General features: G+C 64.6%; 3 protein-coding genes across 4 annotated transcripts; 1 reads left to right on the top strand and 2 right to left on the bottom strand.

Annotated features, from left to right (window-relative positions):
- The first annotated feature begins 1,747 nt into the window (after positions 1-1,747).
- On the top strand, positions 1,748-8,979 carry MARS1 (methionyl-tRNA synthetase 1). 2 transcript variants are annotated; one of them, XM_031608791.2, is made up of 21 exons: positions 1,748-1,898; positions 2,007-2,097; positions 2,194-2,272; positions 2,344-2,478; positions 2,567-2,642; positions 2,832-2,992; positions 3,069-3,181; positions 4,442-4,558; positions 4,626-4,829; positions 5,595-5,796; positions 5,908-5,982; positions 6,064-6,234; positions 6,347-6,442; positions 6,510-6,627; positions 7,027-7,240; positions 7,317-7,448; positions 7,551-7,655; positions 7,739-7,922; positions 7,994-8,065; positions 8,597-8,704; positions 8,777-8,979. In XM_031608791.2, exons 1-21 carry the CDS (start codon positions 1,796-1,798, stop codon positions 8,921-8,923), a joined length of 2,703 nt encoding a protein of 900 aa, XP_031464651.2. In that variant the 5' UTR covers positions 1,748-1,795; the 3' UTR covers positions 8,924-8,979. The 2 variants fall into 2 exon arrangements, with proteins under 2 accessions (XP_031464651.2, XP_089984666.1); XM_090128540.1 differs by having other exon boundaries at positions 5,908-6,234.
- A 26-nt stretch (positions 8,980-9,005) lies between these two features.
- On the bottom strand, positions 9,006-10,103 carry DDIT3 (DNA damage inducible transcript 3). Its single transcript, XM_090128543.1, has 3 exons — positions 9,973-10,103; positions 9,427-9,686; positions 9,006-9,353 (listed from the first exon to the last, which is right to left on the bottom strand). The coding sequence occupies exons 2-3, from the start codon at positions 9,550-9,552 to the stop codon at positions 9,006-9,008; spliced, it is 474 nt and encodes a 157-aa protein (XP_089984669.1). The 5' UTR covers positions 9,553-9,686; positions 9,973-10,103.
- A 2,581-nt stretch (positions 10,104-12,684) lies between these two features.
- On the bottom strand, positions 12,685-19,975 carry DCTN2 (dynactin subunit 2). Its single transcript, XM_090128541.1, has 14 exons — positions 19,819-19,975; positions 19,043-19,111; positions 17,608-17,704; positions 17,476-17,537; positions 15,415-15,513; positions 15,059-15,219; positions 14,201-14,348; positions 14,054-14,119; positions 13,856-13,894; positions 13,633-13,710; positions 13,456-13,527; positions 13,236-13,338; positions 13,059-13,150; positions 12,685-12,960 (listed from the first exon to the last, which is right to left on the bottom strand). The coding sequence occupies exons 1-14, from the start codon at positions 19,852-19,854 to the stop codon at positions 12,874-12,876; spliced, it is 1,209 nt and encodes a 402-aa protein (XP_089984667.1). The 5' UTR covers positions 19,855-19,975; the 3' UTR covers positions 12,685-12,873.
- Between the last annotated feature and the right edge of the window lie 317 nt (positions 19,976-20,292).

Raw genomic sequence — 20,292 nt, forward strand, 5'->3', positions numbered from 1 at the left:
GCGCCGCGGGGAGCAGCAGAGCAGGGACGGACGGACGGACGGACGGACTGACGGCCGCGCTGCAGCCCGGGCCTGGCGCGGTGCGGGAGCCGCCGTCGGGGCCGCGTCCTTCGCGCCGTCCCTCATCTCCTTTCCCCACGCCGCGCCCCAACCTGACCCAGCCGAGCACAGAAAGGAGCCGAGCAGCGCGGAGGCGCCCCCGGCCCAGGAGAGCGGCGGGTCGGAGGGAAGCCGACCTCCCCCTTCCCAGCCCCGCCTCCCTCCGCCCCTTCCCCAATTCCCCCTCACTTCTCTTCCCATCCCTTTCCCCTTTTCTTCCTCCTCCCTTCCCCCCTTTTTCTCTCCTCTTCCCTTTTTCTCTGCCCTCCCCTTTCCTTTTCCCCTCCTCCTCCGCCCCCATTCCTTCTCCTTTCCCATTCTCTCCCTTGCCCTTTTTCTCCCCCCTGCATTTCCCCTTTTCCAAACCTCTTATCCCTTCCCCAACGCGTTTTCTCTTCTCCCCCCTCTCCTTTCCCCTCCCCTCTCCCCTCCGTTTGCCCCCCCCCCCCATTCCCACTCTTTTTTTCTCATTCTTCTTCCCTTTCCCGCTCCCTCCCCGCTTCTGGGAAGGGAAAGTCCTGGAAGGTCACAGAACCGTGGGGGGGGGGGGGGTCAGAAAGCCCCCATTCCCTCCACCCGCGGTGTCTCCGTACCCCTGTAGGAAATATCCAAAGAATTTTCGAGGACGGTGTCTCTGATAAAGCAGGTTTGATTCGCGATTGCAGTGGCGGCGTCCCGCAAGCAGGAGAGCACGCAGAAAACAGCGCTACCTCGTTCATTCCCAGTTCCCCGGCGCTTCTCTCTTACCGCCCCGGTTCTTCACTGGCTGAGTGCTGCAGGTCCACAATCTTCTCAACGCTTCACTGAACATGGAAACACCGGACAAACACAAATTTTCGCTGCATAAGCGTCAATCTGCAGTGAATTCCCTTATTCCACACCTGATCGTTATTTTGCAGATACCCGCTTCTCCTTTCCACAAGGATCAGCCTGGGACGGAGGCAGGCAGCATCCTGTGCTGCCTCCACTGCCAGCTCACGGGCTGAGTCAGCCCGGCCTTGTGAGAGGCCCCGACTTCTGTTTGTAAACCTGTCTGTCTTTTGCTGGGAGTTCCTTATCCTCACAGCACAGCTGTGCAATGTTTTCTAATCCTCACAGCACAGCTGTGCAATGTTTTCTAATCCTCACAGCACAGCTGTGCAATGTTTTCCAATCCTTAGCAGGCTGTACTCGCGTTGTTTGGAACATTTGACAACTATTCCAGTTTTGCAAGAAAGAATTAATCACACAACTCAGTAATAATGTTTCTAAAACGTGCCACTAACACATGCAGTATTTTACTTCTTAGATCAACTCTTTCTAAGGACAAGTTACAGAACACAAATGCACGACGTTCTGCTCCTTCACACCGATTGCTCCTTTTTAATATCAAAGCAGAAACAACATTCCATTCCCACATCCCCGTACCCCCCCTTGCCCCCATCACACCCCCGTTCCCCCCTACAACCCCCCACCCCCGTACCCCCACCCCCCCACATCCCCACCCCACATCCCCACCCCGGCGCGGACGGCCGCACAGCGCGGCGCATTCCTATGACGTCACACCCGTGTGGTGACCATGGCAACGCCGGCAGCGAGAGCTGCGAAGAGCTCATCTCGCGAGAGCTCCGCCAGCCGAGCTCCCGTCGGCGGCTCGTCTCGCGAGAACTCGCGTGCCGCCCCAGCCGCCCGCTTCCGGTTTCATCATCGCGCGGCCATGCGGCTGCGGGTGGCGACCGGCAGCCCGGCGGCGCTGAAGGTGGTGGCGGCCGCTCGAAGCGCCGCGGCTCCGGTACAGCTCTGCTGGGCCGAGCCCGGAGGTGAGGCCTTCCCCCGGGGCCGCGTTGGGGGTGGGAGGCGGCGAGGCTCTTCCCCGGCCCGCTGGGCCTCCGCGGTCCCCCTCCCCCGACGGGCTCCCCGTCCCGCAGAGCCGCCGCCGTCCCCGCTGTGCCCCCCGTGGGCCCCCGCCCTGCAGCTGGAGAGCGGCGCGGTGCTCTTCTCCCCCAACGCCATCTGCCAGTGAGTGCGGGGCCGGCCGCCCGCCCGTCCGTCCGCCCGCCCGCCCGCCCTCCCCTGCAGCCCCGCCGTCCCTCTCCCCGTCCCTCTGTCCCGCAGGTATTTCTTCCTGCGGCGCGGCCAGCAGCCCACCGACCTGACCGCCCAATGGCTGGAATGGGAGGCCACCGAGCTGCAGGTGGGGGCCGGGCGGCGGGGCGGGGCGGTGGCCGCTGTGCGACTCGGCTGTGACCCCCCGTCTGCCCGCAGCCCGCCGCTCTAGCGGCCCTGTACGCCCGCCTGGTGCACGGCAGGACGGGCGCGGAGGCGGCGGCGGCACTGGGAGGAGCGCTGGGCCACATCGAGAGGAGCTTGGCTGGGAGAGGCACGGCGTACCTGGCCGGGGTGAGCGGGGCCGTTCCCGTGCTTCGTGGGGGCTGCAGCGCGGGGCCGCGGCTGCCTCGGGGCACAGCTCCGCTCCTTGGTGCCGCAGGACGCCGAGTCGGTGGCGGACGTGGTGGTGTGGGGCACGCTGTTCCCTGTGCTGCGAGATGAAGCCGTGCCTGTGGGTAAGAGCTGCGTGAGGCCGCTCCTCTCTGCGCTCCCCGGCATCCTGGAGGGCTGCTGGGCTGGGAGCCGCGGGGCTGTGGGATTGCAGGTCCCGCTTTCCCTCTTTTACAGGATTTTATGGGGGAGGGGGTGAACTGGGTGTCTCTGGGTTGCCATCGTGCCGCTCTGTGTGCTCCTTTCCCTGACAGCTGAGCCGCTGCAGAGCTGGTTCCGGAGCATGACGCGCTCGGAGGCGTGCAGGAGTGCTGCTGACACCGTGCTGCTGCCGCAGCGCCTGCAGGAATTCACGGCCTGCCTGCAGAAGCTGCCCCCGCCGCGCCCACTGCCGGGCACGGCCGCGGGCTGTGAGGTGTGGGCTGGGGCGGGAGCACTGTGCGCACCCCCCCCTCCAGCCCCCCTCCAGCGCTCCGCCTTCCCCCCTGCAGGAGGACGACGTGTCAGAGCGGGCGCTGACGGAGGAGGACGTGGCGGCAGCTGTGGATGCCTGGAATCGCGGTGCTGCTGCACTGCCCAAACCCTGGCGGCCTCCAAAACCCGTGTGAGTGCCATTGTGGGGCTGGGGGCGGGTGGGACCCACAGAATCACCAAGGCTGGAAAAGACCTACGAGATTCAACCATCACCAATCACCAGTAGTTCTCACTAAACCACGTCCCTCAGCACAAAATCCAAACCTCTGGGGTCGGTGACTCCACCACCTCCCTGGGAGCCCATTGCAGTGCCTGACCACTCTTTTGGAGCAGTAGTATTTCCTGACGTCCAGCCTAAATCTCCCCTGGCGCGTCTTGAAGCCATTCCCTGTAGTCCTATCACCAGTCACACAAGAGAAAAGACTGATCCGCAGCTCACTACAACCTCCCTTCAGGTAGTTATAGAGAGTAGTAAGGTCTCCCCTGAGCCTCCTCTTCTCCACACTGAACAATCCCAGCTCTTCAGCTGCTCTTCATAAGATTTGTGCTCCAGATCCCTCATCAGCTTTGTTGCCCTTCTTTGAACCCGCTCCAGGGCCTCAATGTCTTTCTGGCAGTGAGGGGCCCAGAACTGGACACAGCACTTGAGGTGTGGCTTCGCCAGAGCTGAGTACAGGGGGACAATCACTGCCCTGCTCCTGCTGGCAAGGCCATTCCTGATGCAGGCCAGGATGCCATTGGCCCTCTTGGCCACAGTGCTGGCTCATGTTCAGCTGAGCACCAATCAACACCCCCAGCTCCATTTCCTCTACGCATCTTCCAGCCACTCCGCCCCAAGTCTGTAGCACTGCCTGGGGTTGTTGCAGCCAAAGCGCAGGACCCGGCCTTTGGCCTTGGTGAACCTAATCCCATTGGCTTCAGCCCAGCTCTCCAGCCTGTCCAGATCCCTCTGCAGGGCCTCGCTACCCCCAGGCAGATCCACGCTTCCAGCCAGCTTGGTGTCACCCACAAACTTCCCAAGGGTGCACTCAGCGCCCTCATCCAGGTCCTCAGGAAAGGTCTTGAGGAGGACAGGCCCCAGCACCGAGCCCAGGGGAACGGCACTGGTGGCACGGGGTTGGATTTAGCTCCGTTCACCACTCTCTGGGTACCACTCCTCCAGCCAGTTCCTTACCCAGCCAAGAGTGTCCAAGCAGTCCGAGCAGGAGAATAGCGTGTGAGACAGTGCCAGAGGCCTTGCTGAAGTCTAGGTAGACAGACTACATCAGCAGCCTTTCCCCCGTCTACCACACGGGTCACTGGATCGTGGAAGAGGTCCGGCTGCTGAAGCAGTGCTGGGTGCCCCCCCGGCGTGACCCGCAGCGCGGTCTGAAGGCTCCGTGTGGCGCAGGTTGCCGGTGGAGGGGATGAGGAACGTGCTGATCACCAGCGCCCTGCCCTACGTCAACAACGTGCCCCACCTGGGCAACATCATCGGCTGCGTCCTCAGCGCCGACGCCTTTGCCAGGTGAGGGGCTTCGCGGTGGGGCTGGCGGGCGGCGCCCGGCGCCGTGCCGACCCGCATCCGCCCGCAGGTACAGCCGGCTGCGGAACTGGAACACGCTGTACGTGTGCGGCACCGACGAGTACGGCACGGCCACCGAGACCAAGGCGGTGGAGGAGGGGCTGACGCCGCGGCAGATCTGTGACAAATACCACGCCGTGCACGCCGACATCTACCGCTGGTTCGACATCTCCTTCGACTGCTTCGGCCGCACCACCACGCCGCAGCAAACCGCGTGAGCAGCTCCGCGTGGCGCGCCGAGGGGGGGGGGGGGCAGCCCGCGGCTCCTCGTCGCCGCCCCCTCCTCGTCCCCTCACTCCGCCCGTAGGATTTTTCGGGAGGGGGCGGCTCCCGAATTGCTGCCCCCTGATGGCCGCCGCCTCGCTCCTTTCTCTTTTCTCCTGCTGGTGGGGACAGCCTGGTGCTGTCTGGCGCTGCTGGGTTGCGGTCGTTCCACTCCTTTCACTTTTTCCCCACTGGATTTTCTGGGGGGTGGCTCCCCAGCAGCCCCGACTGCTGCCACCTCGTTCCTTTTTCTCTCCTCCCGCAGGGTTTTCTTGGGGGTAGGGGGGCAGCTTGGAGCTCTCAGGTGGTGCCACGTTCCCACTGCTTCGCTCCTTTTTCTGTCCTCCGGTAGGACTTTCTGTGGGAGGGCTCTCAGGCTGCCTCCGTCTCGTTCCTTTTTTCCCACAGCATTTCCCAGGAAGAGGGGGAAGGGACTCTCCAGCACCCCCTGATTGCTGCTGCCTTGTTTCTCTTCTCGTGCAGGACTTTCGGGGGGGGGAATGCACCCAGGGCTTTCTGGCACAGTGAGATTGCTGCTGCTTTTGCTCCCTTCTTTCTTCTCCTATAAGATCTTCTGTGGGGGGGCTCACAAGCAGCCCGTCTGCCACCACCTCGCTCCTTCCTCTCGTTGCTCAGCATTTCTGGGTGGGGGGGAACAGCCCGGGGCTCTCAGCTCCCCACTGCCGCCACCTCACTCTGTCCTGCCGTCCCGCAGCATTTCACAGGACATCTTCCAGCGCCTGCAGGCCCGTGGCTTCGTGCTGCAGGACACGGTGCAGCAGCTGCACTGCGCCGGCTGCCAGCGCTTCCTGGCCGACCGCTTTGTGGAGGGCATCTGTCCCTTCTGCGCCTACCAGGAGGCGCGCGGCGATCAGTGTGATAAGTGCGGCAAGCTCATCAACGCCGTGGAGCTGAAGGTGAGCTGGAAGGGAGCCGAAGGGGAGCCGAAGGGGAGCGGGGCTCTCCTGCTCTGCCCGCAGTCTGCTGTGGTGCAGGGTGGTGTCTGAACCGCGCTTCTCCTCTGGCAGACTCCTCGCTGCAAGCTGTGCGGTGGCAGCCCTGCGGTGCAGCCCACCCGGCATCTCTTCCTCGACCTCCCCAAGGTGGGTGTTTCCCCCTCCCCCCGGGGGCTGAGGGGGCAGAGCTGCCCCCTGCGCTTTGCTGATTTCTGCGTGCTGCTGCAGCTGGAGGAGCGGCTGCAGCCGTGGCTGGAGAACTGCTGGGCTACGGGGAACTGGACGGCCAACGCCCGCTACATCACGCGCTCCTGGATCCGTGACGGGCTGCGGCCGCGCTGCATCACACGGGACCTGCAGTGGGGCACACCTGTGCCTCTGGATGGCTTCCGGGACAAGGCGGGTGCTGCCAGGGCAAGGCGGGTGCCGGCAGGCAGCTTGGCCGTGGGCTCCGGTCCCGGTCCGTCCATGGGGTGCGCTGAGCATGTCTTCCCCCCCCATCCCCATGCAGGTGTTCTACGTGTGGTTCGACGCTCCCATCGGGTACCTGTCCATCACCGCCAACTACACGGAGCACTGGGAGCGCTGGTGGAAGAACCCACAGCAGGTGGGGGGTGGGGGGATGGGGGCTTGGGTGAGGGGTGGGGGCTTTGCTGACACCGCGTCCCTCTCAGGTGGAGCTGTACAACTTCATGGCCAAGGACAACGTGCCCTTCCACAGTGTTGTGTTCCCCTGCTCGCTGCTGGGCGCCGATGACAACTATACACTGGTGAACCACCTCATCGCCACAGGTGCTGGGGGGTCAGGGGCCTGGGGGGGAGCTCGGGGGCTTCTCGTGTCTGGTGCGGGGCTGGGATCATTCTGTGGGGCTGTGACCACTGTATGGGGCCATGAGCAGGAGCTGTGAGTGCACTGTGGGGCTGTGACCAGGGCTCATGAGCACTATGGGGCTGTGATGGCTCTGTGGCTCCATAATGGTTCTGTAGGGTCGTGACTGCTCTGTGGTTGCTGTGACTGCTTCATGGGGGGACACTGCGGGGCTGTGGTGGTTCCATGGGGCTGTGCTCACTCTGTGGTTGTTGTGCCCACTCTGTGGGACGTGACTGCGCTGTGGGACGATAACCAGGGGCTGTGACCACTCTGTGGGGCTGTGACCACTCTGTGAGGCCGTTCCCTGCCTCCCCCCACAGAGTACCTGAACTACGAGGACGGGAAGTTCTCCAAGAGCCGCGGCGTGGGGGTGTTTGGGGACATGGCCAAGGACACGGGCATCGCAGCTGACGTCTGGCGCTTCTACCTGCTGTATGTGCGGCCTGAGGGCCAGGACAGCGCCTTCTCCTGGGGCGACCTCATGCTGAAGAACAACTCGGAGCTGCTGAACAACCTGGGCAACTTCATCAACAGGTGGGAGGCAGCGGGGGGGCTGAGCGTCTGTCCCCGTGCTGCTCTCACACCCGTCCGTCCGTCCCTGTGTCCGCAGAGCCGGGATGTTTGTCTGCAAGTTCTTTGGCGGCGCGGTGCCCCCCATGGCGCTGACGCCGGATGACCACCGGCTCCTGGCTCGCGTCACCGCGGAGCTGCGGCAGTACCACCGGCTGCTGGAGAGGGTCCGGTGTGTGGCTGCGGGGCTGGGCGCAGGATGGGGGGGTGGACGCGCCCCCAGCAACCGTTGACCCCCTCTGTCTGTCCATCCATCCGTCTGTCCCCCCCCCAGCATCCGTGACGCTCTGCGCTGCGTCCTCAACATCTCCCGCCACGGCAACCAATACATCCAGGTGAACGAGCCCTGGAAGCGCATCAAGGGCAGCGAGGAGGACAGGTAAAGGGGGGGGGAGGAGGGAGTGCACGTGGGGGGGATGTTGGGCCGGGACTCGGCGTCCATACGAGCCTCGAGTCCGGCAGGCAGCGAGCCGGCACCGTGACCGGCGTGGCGGTGAACGTGGCGGCGCTGCTGGCCGTCTTGGTGCAGCCCTACATGCCGGCCGTCGGCGCGGCCATCCAGGCACAGCTCTGCCTGCCCCCGGAGTGCGCGGTGCTCAGCCACATCTTCACCTGCACGCTGCCCCCCGGCCACCGCGTGGGCACGGTATGGGGGCGGCACGGGGGGCGGGGGGGTGGGGGGCTCACGGTGCTCAGCCTGCTTCTCATCGGCCCCAGGTGAGTCCGCTCTTCCAGAAGCTGGAGAGTGAGCGCATCGACGCCCTCCGCAAGCGCTTCGGGGGGGGGCAGGTGAGTGGGGGCTGCTCGCCCATGGCACCCCCTCCTCCCTTTGCCTCTCGTGTTTCCCCTTCCAGCCCCCCAGCACCTTCCCACACCTCTTCATCCCTCTGATTCTCCCGTTTCTTACCCCATCCTTCTTCCCCAGCCCGAAGGCCCCCAGTTGTGCTGCTCTGCATTGAGGCACCTCCTCCTCCCTCAGCCTCTCCTGGTCCTCCTTCCCACCCTTCCAGCCCCGAGCCCCCCGGTTGCATTCATTCATCCACCTTGGTGCTTCTTCATCCCCCTGCCGTTGCACCTCTTTGTCCCCGTCTCTTTTGTTTCTCCTCCTTCCCCAGCAGTGCTCCTCTGCCGTGGCATCTGCCGCCTCTGGTTCTCCTTTTTCCCACCCTTCCTTCCCCAGCCCCAGACCCCCCATAGTTCCCTTCTGCCTCTTCCGTTTCCCTTCTTTTTCACTGCTTCTCCAGCCCAACTCCCCCCAGCAGCCCCCATCCACCACGCAGCCCACAACGCAGACACATCTTTCTCTCTCCCCTTCCTCAGGCAAAACCCCCCAACCTCCCCGCGCAATCCGACCCCCCCTCAGCGCCAGGCGCGGCTCCCCCCGACCCCGGCCGCATCCGGGAGCTGACAGCGCGAGTGGCCGAGCAGGTGAGTGTGGGGAAGCGGCCCCGGCGCCCCCCGCGCCCCCGGACCCCCAGCCCTCACCCGGCGCCGTCCCAGGGCGACCGCGTGCGGCAACTGAAGGCGAGCGGGGCAGACGGAGCGCGCGTCGACGGCGAGGTGGGGAAGCTGCTGGCGCTGAAACGGGAGCTGACGCTGGCTCAGAACGCGACCCTCGCCAGCGCCGGGAGCGAAGGGAAGAAATGACACAACGGCAGCGCGTTGCCACGCGTGTAATAAAGCCGAAGTACAGCGGCGCTGAAGCCGTCGGTCCGCCCCGCGCCGGCCTTTAAGCGCGGCGCAGGCCGAGCACGCGCTCGATGAGCGCCGCCCGCACGCGCTGCACCTCGGCGCTCAGCCGCCCGACCTCCGCCCGCAGCCGCTCGTTGTGCGCCCGCAGCTGCCGCAGCCGCTGCTCGCCCTGCTGCTCCCCGCCCGCGCGCTTCCGCTTCGCGCCGCGCCCCGCGGGCCGCCCGGCCGCCTCGCCGGGGCTCCGGGGGCGCTGCGGGGGCTCGGGAGCCGCGCCGACGGCGCCGTCCGCCCCGAGGAGCCGCAGCAGCTCCGCGCTCGGCGCCTCGTCCAGCTCGCGGCACGCCGGGTCGCCCCCCGCAGCCCACGGCGGGGCCGGCTCTTCCTCCTGCGGGGCGGAAGCGGTGATGGGGCTCCGTCCGTCCGTCCGTCCCGGTCCCGGAGGGCCCCGCGCCGCTCACCTGCCGCGCCCCCCCGGGGGCGGGGGACTCGAGGGGCTCCGCCGCCATCAGCAGCTCCTGCAGCTCCTGCAGCTCCAGGAACCACGCGGGCGGCTCGTCGGAGGGCGGCTCCCCGGCGGCCGCCATCGGTCAGTGGGAATCCCGGGGACGTCGGGACACAGCGACGAGGGGGGGGAGAAGCAGAACGGAGCTGTGCCCCCCCCCGCTACCCGCAGCTCTCACGTGTGCTGCCCTACGAGGACGCTCTTCCTTCTGGATGCCTGCGGGGCGGCAGCGGGGTCACGCGAGCCGGGCGGGTCCCCACCCGCGGCACCGAGCGGGGGTCTCGGATCTCCCCCCGGGAGACCCCCCCCGAGAGCAGAGCCCACCCAACGGGAGTCCGAGCCGGACACCCGCCCGTTCCCCGGAGCCCCCCCAGGACCCCACCCCTTTGGAACCCCTCCCCCCCCGCTCCGGAGCCCCACCACAGAAACCTTCCTCCCCCCGGGAGCCCAACCCCTGGACGCCCCATCCCCGAAGGAAAATCCCCCCGCGCCCCCCCCATACCTTCCTGCCCGGTCCCGGCTCCCTGCAGCCCGGCCCCTCCCGCTGCGCTCCGCTCATCCTCCCTCGCATCGTCCTCCGCCGTTCAGCCGCTTCTGCACCGCCCCCTCCTCCGCGCTCCCCTTTTATAACCTTCGCCCGACACGACGCTGCGTCAGCTTCGGCCAATCGGCAGCCTGTCGTGTAATGACGTCACGAAGAAGTGAGCCAATGAAAGTAGAGGGGCGGGGCGAACGGGAGGGTGATGCAAGGGTCGGCAAGCGCGGGCCGCCCCGCCGGCAGGGGGCGCTGCTCCAAACACCGCCCCACATCGGAGGGGGGGGAGATGCGGTGCGCTCCATCTGGGGCTCCGTGTGAGGTCGCAGCCCACACACCGCCCCGCACCGCCCTGCAGCCACCCGTGAGAACCACCGCCACCCCCCCAGACCTCCCTCTGCTCCTGGAGCGGAGTTTGTGTGAGTGCTCATCTGTGCACCGCAGTGCGTGGGGTCTGAGTGACATCCCGGGTGTCCCTTCGGGGGTGGGGTTGGGTTCTGGTTGGGTTCTGGTTCTGAATGTGACTTAATTGCTCAAAGCTTGCTGAATGCATAAGGAAGATAAGAGGGCCGGGATCCCAGACAAAGTGATGGAGTTTATCCCGGAGTGTGGGTAGGAGAAACCCAAGGAAGGGCTGAGAACGCAGCACCGACAGCATGCAGAATAAAGCAGGGAGCTCAGCCCGCTCTCATTAATCATCGCCCCCTCAAATTTGAAGGTAGGAAGGGAATCCCATAACTGGCCGTTTTCAGAAATTGGGGTTGTTGGTGGAGTGTGAGTCAAAACACGGCACAGCTGTGATTAGCAAACAGCAGCTACAGGACAGCACGGGATTTAAGGGCTGGCGATAGAATAGCGGAGATTTACAGCCACTGGTGGCCAACCCGCACGCGGTGCCTCTGGAATGGCCAGGGGAACCGCATGGTTAACCTGCTGGGCCTGAGAGGGGCCGTCTTTTGTCTACTGCTGAGTGCAGAGAATCAGCTCATGTTGCCTTTCAGTGGCAGAATCCCCATTCAGGCTTCCCCAGGGGCTCAAAACAGCCCCAGTCTTTTCAGGAACCCGGTGGCAGTGGGCGAGGCCCCGGAAAGGAACCTTCACAGCTCGACAGCCTGATTGCTACCAGAACAAAGCAGGTGGCACAGCAAGGACAATTAGCCCAGTCATTTTCTTGGATTTAATGGCTGTTGAGTTTCATCACTGGGAGCCCAGGAGGCACGGCCACAAGTGAGATACTTGGGTTATGAAATCACTGCTGGATCCTGAACCCCAAGAACAAGGAGGAAGGAAGCTCAAACAGCAGAGGAGCTGCGGGCTTTCCTAGGGATGGCGAGGTGGTGCTGCCTGCGGTGATGGAACACTGCTGAAACCCCTCCGTGCCCTTTTCAAGTCTGGTCCAAAGGTCCTCATACGGCTTGAGGGAGGCAAATAAGATCAAGGTTTACCTGTGGCAATTAGACATGGACTCTGCTGGTAGTGCAGAACTTGAACAGTATGCACAGGTGGTTTATTGAACATCACCTCCTTGTTAAAGCTCCCTTACTAAACGTGACCCTCCTGCTGTGCACAGCCGTGCTGGGGCTCCCATCCCCTTGGAGGAGAGCTGCTGGCCCCTCCTGTGCCGTCCCACGGCACCCAGGCTTTGTTGCTGTGAGTGTTGGACTTAATAAGAAACCAGTAAGTTCCAAAAAACATCATGGTCTTTAATCCTTTATACACACACTGAAGAATAGATTCATAGCTGGCAGTTGCTAAAAAGGTAAAAAAACCCACCAAAACGCTCAGTACAGTGTCCCAGGCCTGGCAGGCTGCCTACGGTCTGATCTTGGAAGGACAAAGCTACCAGAGCTCTGCAGCTCTCTGACTTAAGAAATCCTTTTTTGCTGCTAGTGTTAAACGGTTCAGGTTGCCCACATCCTCACCAAAACCTGTCACAGTTATTTAGATCAATCTGCGTCCTTGATGGGGCTGCAGGCCCCATCCTGCACCACAGGTCCTGTGTTTCCTGATTCTTCTCTTCTTCCCTTCTTAAAAACCAGAGCAGGGTTCCCCTTTTTCCAGTCACCAGCCAGGGACCCGGCCTGACAGAGGCAACTTTTCCACTATGATGGAGAGCAGTTGGGCAACCGGGGCAGCCAGAGCCCCCCGTGCACTGCCTGTGGGCTGGGACACGTTCACTCCCACCAGGCGGCCCGGGCCCGGCTCTGTGCTGACAGTGGCCAACAGTTGACCGGTGGTTGCCCAACGATTGGCCGTGAGCCAGAAATGTGTCCTAGAGGCCAAAAAGGACAACGGTGCCCTGGTTGGCCAATGGTTGACCAAGGAGTGACCAAGGATTGACCAACGGTTGACCAATGGTTGCCCAGCAGTTGACTGAAAGCTGACCGTGGGCCAGCAGTGAGTCCTAACGGCCAGGGAGAATGGCATCCAACTGGCCAATGGTTTGACAAAGAAGTTGGGGATGGAAGGCTTCCCTGTGTAGGAGGTTCTCCTGGGGAGGGAAGGCTGAGAGGGATCCGATCAGCGCCGACTGATACCTGGGGGCTGCTCTCAGCTCAGTGGTGCCCAGCACCGGGACAAGCCGGGGCTACGGATGGGGTGGCCCCACAGATCCCTTCAGCCCCTGCGGACCTGGGATCGCGGGCTCCGTGCCCTACAGAGCTGCCAATGCAGACACACTTTGAGCCACGATGTTTATTTGCATCATCCGAGTGTGAGAGGCGGCCATGCGACCCCGGGGGGAACGGAGGGGGGGAGCACAGGGGGCACAGCCAGGTACACAGGAGCAGGGGTTCCTGTGGGGTTGGGGGGCGTCAGGCGGGGGGGGTGGGGGGGCGCGGGCCCTCAGGGCTGGGCGCGGAGCTGCTCTCACTTCTGCAGCCGCTTGATGCGGGCCTCTACTTCAGCAAAGTTGTCCTCTACAACGGCCAGGTTCTCCTTCATCGTCTTCTGGACCTGCGGGGACGGGGCTGAGCGGGGCAGGGAGCGAGCGGGGGGGGCAGAATGGGGACCCCTCCCACCCCAAACGCCCTGAAGCCCCCGCTGGAACCCACCTCTGCCAGCAGCACGGTGTTGTCCTTCAGAGCGGCAGCCACCTCCTGCTGCGTGGTGTCCAGGTGCACCAGCACCTGCACGAACCGCGAGGCTGGGAGGCGGAAAAGCTCAGCATTAGGGACGGGCACAGCCCCCCCCCACCCACGTCTGCCCCCAAGACCCCCGCAGCCCCTCACCCTGCTCGTGGAGGTCCCGGAGGGTCAGCAGCCGCTGCACCACGTCGGGCAGACTGCTGGCCATGTGGTCCCAGCGCTGCATCATCTCATAGACCTGGTGGATCTGGGCCGGGAGGAGACAACAGGAGGAGTGGGAGGGTCAGTGCGGTCTGCACAGTGCCCCCCCCCCCCCCATCCTCCAACTGTGGTTTGCACTGGGGTCTCTCCCCACTGCTCTCACCTTGCTCTGCGTGTCGGCATCCTGCACGATCGCTTTGTGCTTGGCAATCTCATTCACCTTCCCCAGGACGCTCTGCGGGGGGGGGCAGCAGATAAGACGTCAAACCATGCAATGACCCCCCCCTCACTGCTGGCGCTGGCCCCGTGCCTCCCCCCGACCTCCCCCTCTTCTCCCCACCTGCAGCCGGGCCTCCACTTGGTCCAGCACAGCTGCATCCAGGATGTTCACCTTGGCCTGCAGGATCTGCACGGTCTCCTGGGGATGGAGAGTTTGCGGGGGAAAGGGGGGTCAGGTGCTCCCCACAGCCATGGGGTGAGCGGTGCCCCCCAGCACCACCCAGCTCAGCAGCACCCAGCGGTGCCCCCCCCTCCCTCCAATATCGTCGGAGGGCAGGACTCACCACGAGGCTGGTGCCCTTCAGCCCCACCAGCAGAGGGTTCTGCAGGGAGCAAATGCACATCAGTGGGCATGATGGGGGGAGGGGGCAGGAGAGTGTCAGGAGGGGGGCAGGAGGGAAGTGGGAGAGGGGCAGAGCAGGAGGGGCAGAGAAGAGAGACAGGAGAGGGGCAGGAGGGGCATGGAGGAGCCAAACCCACACCTGGCTGTCGGGCTCGCAGCGCACCATGGCCTCCAGCTGCGCCAGGCGCTTCTCCAGCTCTGCGATCTGCAGGGAGATGGGAGGTTTTGGGACCCCCGCCCCAAAAAGGGGCAGCGCAACCTCTGGGGGGTCAGACACCACGCTCACCTTGGCAGCCTGGGAGAACTGGTCCTGCTCCGGCCTCCAGAACAGCTCAAAGGTGAGCGCGTCGGTGGTGGGCGCGGGGGCTTTGGGGGGGCTCTTTGCCGGCGCTGCTTTCTTGCACTTGGCCACTTCCAGCTGCTGCTGCAGGCGCCTGTGGGGGGGAGATGTGGGGCGGCTGAGCTCAGGGGGCTGGGGGGACTTCAGCACTGTCAGCTCACACCCCCCCCAATCCCACTTCCAAACCTGCTTCCTTTGACTGCATCGAGTGACCCCCCCGGGTTTTTATCTGAAATCTGCCCGGTATTTAAGCTCCGCGCTGTGCCGTGCGGTTGCTTTAACTTCAGAGGGTGATCATACTGACCAACCGAGCAAGGAACACCAGCAAAACATCTCCAGATGCTGACGCAGAGCATCTGGAACAGCAGCTCCTCATGCCTCCCACAGGTGGAACGGCTACGATCACCTCTCAGCGCGTGGAGCACAGCCCACCCCTCCGATCAGCGGGGCTGGGTGGGACTCGGGGGGTGCAGAGTGGGGTGATGGAGGTGGGGGGTGATGGAGGCAGATGCAGCCCCCCCACAACCAGGGGAATGCACAGAACAGCCCCAAAGGCACTGGGTGGGAGATGGAGCGCGTGGGGAAATGGAAGAGGAGCGGATGGTGCGGTTGCAGCGCTGAGCTGAGCAGGCACATGGCAGCAGAAGGGGAATTCATTCATCACACAGCTGCCATTTGCTAATTGCAATAAGGAACACAGGCTTGCCGCTCTGCCTGGTGGCTCGTCGGAGCTGTTTCTCACACCCAGAAGCCGTGCAGGGCGCCCAGCTGCCTCCCCCCGCTGCCCCCCCAGCCCACACTCACTTTGCCAAGGCGCCCTCGGGGTCTGCGAAGTCGATGGCAGCGGTGGGCCCCAACAGCTTCTGCAGGTGGCACGAAACCAGCTGCTGCTTCAGCCCCTCCAGCTGCCGGGCCAAAGCCATGGGCGTCAGCTCCTCCTCGGCTGCTGACTCCTTCACAGCGCTCTGTGTGGGTTGGGGGGGGACAGGCAGTTATCGCCAGCTCTGTGTGCCATCCCAGCTCTGTGTGCCACCCCCCAGCTCTGTGTGCCACCCCCCAGCTCTGTGTGCCATCCCAGCTCTGTGTGCCATCCCAGCTCTGTGTGCCACCCCCCAGCTCTGTGTGCCACCCCCCGGTCCTGGTTCTGTGACACCACTCACCTGGATCTGCTCCACGTCGTGGATCAGCTCCTGCACCTCGTGCTGCAGCCGCTGGTACCGCTGCTGGGGGGTCTCCTTGGCACCCAACCCCTCTCCCAGCTGCAGGGAGAGAAAGGAAAAGGGGGGGTCACAGAGTGGTTGAGGGGAGCACAGAGCGGTTCAGGGTCACGGGGAGGCTGGGGGGGGGGTCACAGAGGGGCTTGAGGGTCTGCAGAAGGGTTTGAGGGGTCACAGGAGGGAGACACAGAGGGGCTCAGGAGGTCACAGAGGGATCCTTAAGACCCGCCCCACCCCCTGCTCTCTGACCATGTCCCCAGGTGCCGCATCCCACAGCTCAACACCTCTGGGGCCAGTGACCCCCCCAGGCAGTCCATGCTGACACGCCGCTTATCCTCTTATAGAGGACAAATTGTTCCTAACACCCGACCGGACCCCGTGAGGCCATCACCCCTCATCCCATCGCAGCGGCCGACCCCCCCCCCCCCACGACCCCCTTCCAGGAGCTGTGGGGAGCGACCCCTGAGCCCCCTCTGCTCCAGACCCCCCCCCACCCCCACCATCAGACCGGTGCCCCATCACAACGCTGCTGCCCCCCATCACAACTTCCTGCTGCGGGGGTCCGGCCTCGAGAGCAGAGCTGAGCACAGCAGATGAAAGCTCCCACAGCCGGCCCTCGGGGCACCCATCTGTCCGTCTGTCTTTCCATCCATCCATCCATCCATCCGTCCATCCATCCACTCATTTGTCCATCCATCCATTCATTCATCCATCCGTCCATCTGTCCTTCCAGCCATCCGTCCAGCCACCCACTCATCCAGCCATCCATCCATCCATCCGTCTGTCCATCCATCCATTCATGGGTCCATCTGTCCATCTGTCTGTCCACCCATTCGTTCGTCCATCTATCCACCCATCCGCTTGTCTGTCTGTCCATTTTTCCATTCACCCATCTGTCCGTTTGTACACCTGTCCATCCATCCGTCCATCTGTCTGTCCATCTGTCCATTCATCTATTTGTCCATCCGTCTGTCCATCCATCCACCCATTCTTCTGACCATCCATCCACGGGTCCGTCCGTCCATCCATCTGTCCATTCTGCGCCTACATCAGGATCTGTCCCGACTCCTCCATCCCTACATCAGGATCTGTCCCAGCTCCCTCTCCCCGTTGAGGAGCTGCCCAAATTCCATCCCTACACCCGCAGCTCTCCTGACTCCATCCCCACCTGGGGTGCTGAGCCCACGTCCTGACCCCCCCTCCCACCTCCCCCCTCCCACTCCCCACACATTTTCACCCCAAGTGTCCAGAGAGCACAGGGAGGTGGAATCGGAATGGGAAGGAGAAACCGGTCTGGGAAGCAGAAATAGGTCTGAGGAAGTGGAAACTGCTTCGAGAAACAGTAATGAGTTCAGGGAAGTGTGGGGAGGTTGGTGGAGCTGCCTGTGGCAGGGGGGTTGGAGATTTATGATCCTTGAGGTCCCTTCCAACCTTGGCCATTCTGTGATTCTGTGAAGTGAAACTGGTTTGGGAAGTGGAAACCAGTCTGGAGACTGGGAACTGGTCCAGGAAATAGAAACCAGTCTATGGAAATGGAAACTGATCTGGGGAAGCAGGAACCAGTCTGGAAAGCAGGAGCTGGTCCTGGGAAGTGGAAACCAGTCTGGGGAAGTGGAAACTGATCCAGGAATCAGGAAGTGGTCCAGGGAAGTGGAAACCAGTCTGGAAAGCAGAAGCCGGTCTGGGAAGTGGGAACAGCTCCAGGGCAACAGGGCTGTGCTGGGCAGTGCCATCCTGCAGCACCACCGACCCAAATCCGCCCTCTTTCCACCCAGAACGCAGAACTCCCTCCAACAGCTCCCACTCTACAGCTCCTTTCCATCCCACCTCCCTGCAGAGGGGCTCAGGGACAGCAGCACTTCCACCGCAACGCATCCGACACCGCAGCATCAGCAACTGCAGCCTGGGGCAGAGCATCGCCACGGGGACATGGGGGCCTCTCACTTGGGGGGGGGGTCTCTCACTCAGGGGATCTCCGTGGGTAACCCCTTGCTGCACACTCACAATTTCATACTCCCCAGACTCGTAGCCGGTCGTTCTGCTCTTGCTGATGCGGTCGGAGAAATCTGGAGGAGCGGAAAGGCGTCAAACTGAGCCCCCCCCTGCACCCCACGCCCCCCCAGGCCCGCCGCTCACCCACGCCGTCGGTGCCCAGCCATTTGTCCTTGAACTTCTCGAAGGCGGCGTTGGGGTTGATGATGAGGTGCTCCACGCTGGTGCTGGTGAGCTCCTCCTGCAAGCAGAGCGCCGCGTGAAGGACGCGGGGCGGGGGGGGGCTCCCCTACATCCGGAGAGTCAGGCGTGGGACAGGCAGCGCCGGGGCAGAGCTCGGCCCCGCGCCCCCCGGCCGCCCCCCAGGTGAGAGCTGCACAGCGGTGGGACGCAGCGCTGGCTCTGCGTGGGCAGTGAGGGCACAGTGCGACCCCAACCCGGGCAGGGGGCAGCCCCGGCAACGGGAGCTCGGCATGCTCAGCCTTCGCCCCCCGGCAGCCCCACAGCCCGCACCGCTGAGCCCCCCCATGCGTTCTGTGGGCCGGAGCATCCCCAGCCCCGCGGCGGAGCTTCGGGGACCTCACCCCTTCCAGGACCGCAGCGTGGGCTGCGTGCAGGCGGCCATGGGAGGCTCTCCTCTCCCCGCGGGAGCACCCCCCGCTCCCGCTCCCCCCCCTCAGCCCCACGCTCGCAGTGCAGAGGGACGGAGGCGGGGAGAGCTGTGGGGTGGGGGGGGCGGCGGTGGGCGCCCGCGAGCGGAGCAGAGCGTGAGGGGCGGGCGGGCTCTTACCAGCTCCTTGTGTTCCCCAGGGGTGAGAAAGGCAGAGCAAAGTTAGGAGGAGAGGAGAGAGAAAAAACGCTGTTAGAAGGTCCGTCCCCATGGGGCGGCCCCACATCCCTGCGCCAGTGGTGGCTGAGGGGGGGGGATGGGGGGCACACGCAGCAGCACCCCTGGGTACGGCAGCACCGCCCCACAGATCCCTGCAGCCACGTGGGGATGATGTGGAGAGCCCCCAACCACCCCCCAGTCCCATCAAACGCAGGGCTGTGACCCATGGCTGGAGCGGGGGGGGGTGCGGGGGGAGGCATGGGGGGGGCACTGCACAGCAACCGCATGCAAAGGGAACAGCGGAGGGCATGCAATGAGAAGCAGCAGCAGCAGGGCTTACTTGTGCAAACTAGCATCCGGGCGGGGGGAGCGGGGGGGAAAACTGCGGTCAGTCCCGTGCAGAGCCAGGAATGGCGTGAGGAGGGGGTGAGGGGCTGGGGGGGAGCAGCCCCAGGGGGGGCAGAGAGCTGGGGGTGGGGGGAGTCACCCCACAGCTCCACGCCTGCTGATGGAGAGGAGCGTGTGGTGGGGGGGGGGAACCGCTGTGAGGGCTACGTGCCCCCCTGTAGGGCTACGTGCCCCCCCGTGTCCCGCTGCTCACAATGACCCCCGGTGCAGCGCTGGGCGCACAGCGGTGCCACCATCCCACCACTGCCAGCACAGAGCCCACAGCACGGCTGAGGCTGGGGCCGGTTGTGGGGCCGGTTGTGGGGCCCCCCTCCCCTTCCACGCAGCCCAGGGACGCCTCACCGCCTCGAACTCAGCCTGGTCGTCCTCGGGGAGGTCGCTGGTCTCGTACACATCGGGTTCATTCCGGGCCTGGGGCACGGGCAGCTCTGGCACCCAGCCCCACACAGCCCACGGCTCCCCAGTCCCCCCCGAGCAATTCCCCACACGCCCCACATCCAGGCCCCAAAGCCACAACATCCCACAGCCCCCACACCCCATGGTTGGGTCCCCAACCCCCCCACACCCGGGCCCCACAGCTCCTACACACCACAACCCGCGCTCCACATCCAGAACCCGTAGCCCACAGCCCCCCCCAGACCCCACACTTGGGCCCCGCAGCTCCCATATCCCACAGCAGAACCCCAACCCCACAGCTGGACCCCCACCCCACAGCCTGGCCTCAATCCCACAGGCCCCATCCCCACGGCCCCACATCTCCCACCCCCCACGCTGGAGTCCCACCCCCCACCTTACCCATATCCCCACACCTCACAACTCGGCCTCAACTCTACAGCCCCACACAAACTCCATATCCCACAATTGAGCCCCACAGCCTCCACAAACCCCACAACCAGGCGCCATACCCCACAGATCCCCCATACCCCACAGACCCCCCCCCATATCCCACAACCGGACCCCCCACCCCACAGACCCCCACACCCCACACCCACCCCACAACCGGGCCTCAAACCCCACAGACCCCTCAGTTGGGCCCCAACCCCACAGCCCCCCCATACTCCCCCAGCTCGGTCCCACACCCCCCTCGCCCCCCATTTCGCCCCCCCGCCCGCACTCACGATGCCGGGCAGATCCGCGTATTTGGGGTCGGCCATCGCTGCGGCGGGGGCCGTCGGAGCCGGGCGGGGCCGCGATCGCGAGAGTTGGAGCGGATCTCGTGAGAGTTGTGTCGCGGGGGGAGATGGGAAATAGAGTCCGCGAGGGGAGGGGGAGAGCGGGGAGGGGATTCTGGGGGCGGCGGCACAACTTGGGGGGGGATCGCGGGGGAGCACCGGGATGTGGGGTGGGCAGTGAGGGGGTTAAGTGGGGACACAGAGGGGGGTGAAGTGGGGGGGGATGGGGTTGGGGGCCACATGGGGGGGCCACGGGGACGGATGGGGGAAATGGGGGGATGGGGGCCACGGGGGGGGGCACGGGGACGTGTGGTGGGGGCTCACGGGTGGGGGGCGGTGGGAGATGGGGGGGCTACAGGGGGCACCGTGGGGGAGGGAGTGCGCTTGTGGGGGGCATAGGGACGCGGGGGGGCACGGGGG

Source organism: Phasianus colchicus, chromosome 33 (assembly GCF_987193195.1).
Source record: "Phasianus colchicus chromosome 33, bPhaCol1.hap1.1, whole genome shotgun sequence".
In the NCBI taxonomy this organism is placed as follows: domain Eukaryota; kingdom Metazoa; phylum Chordata; class Aves; order Galliformes; family Phasianidae; genus Phasianus; species Phasianus colchicus.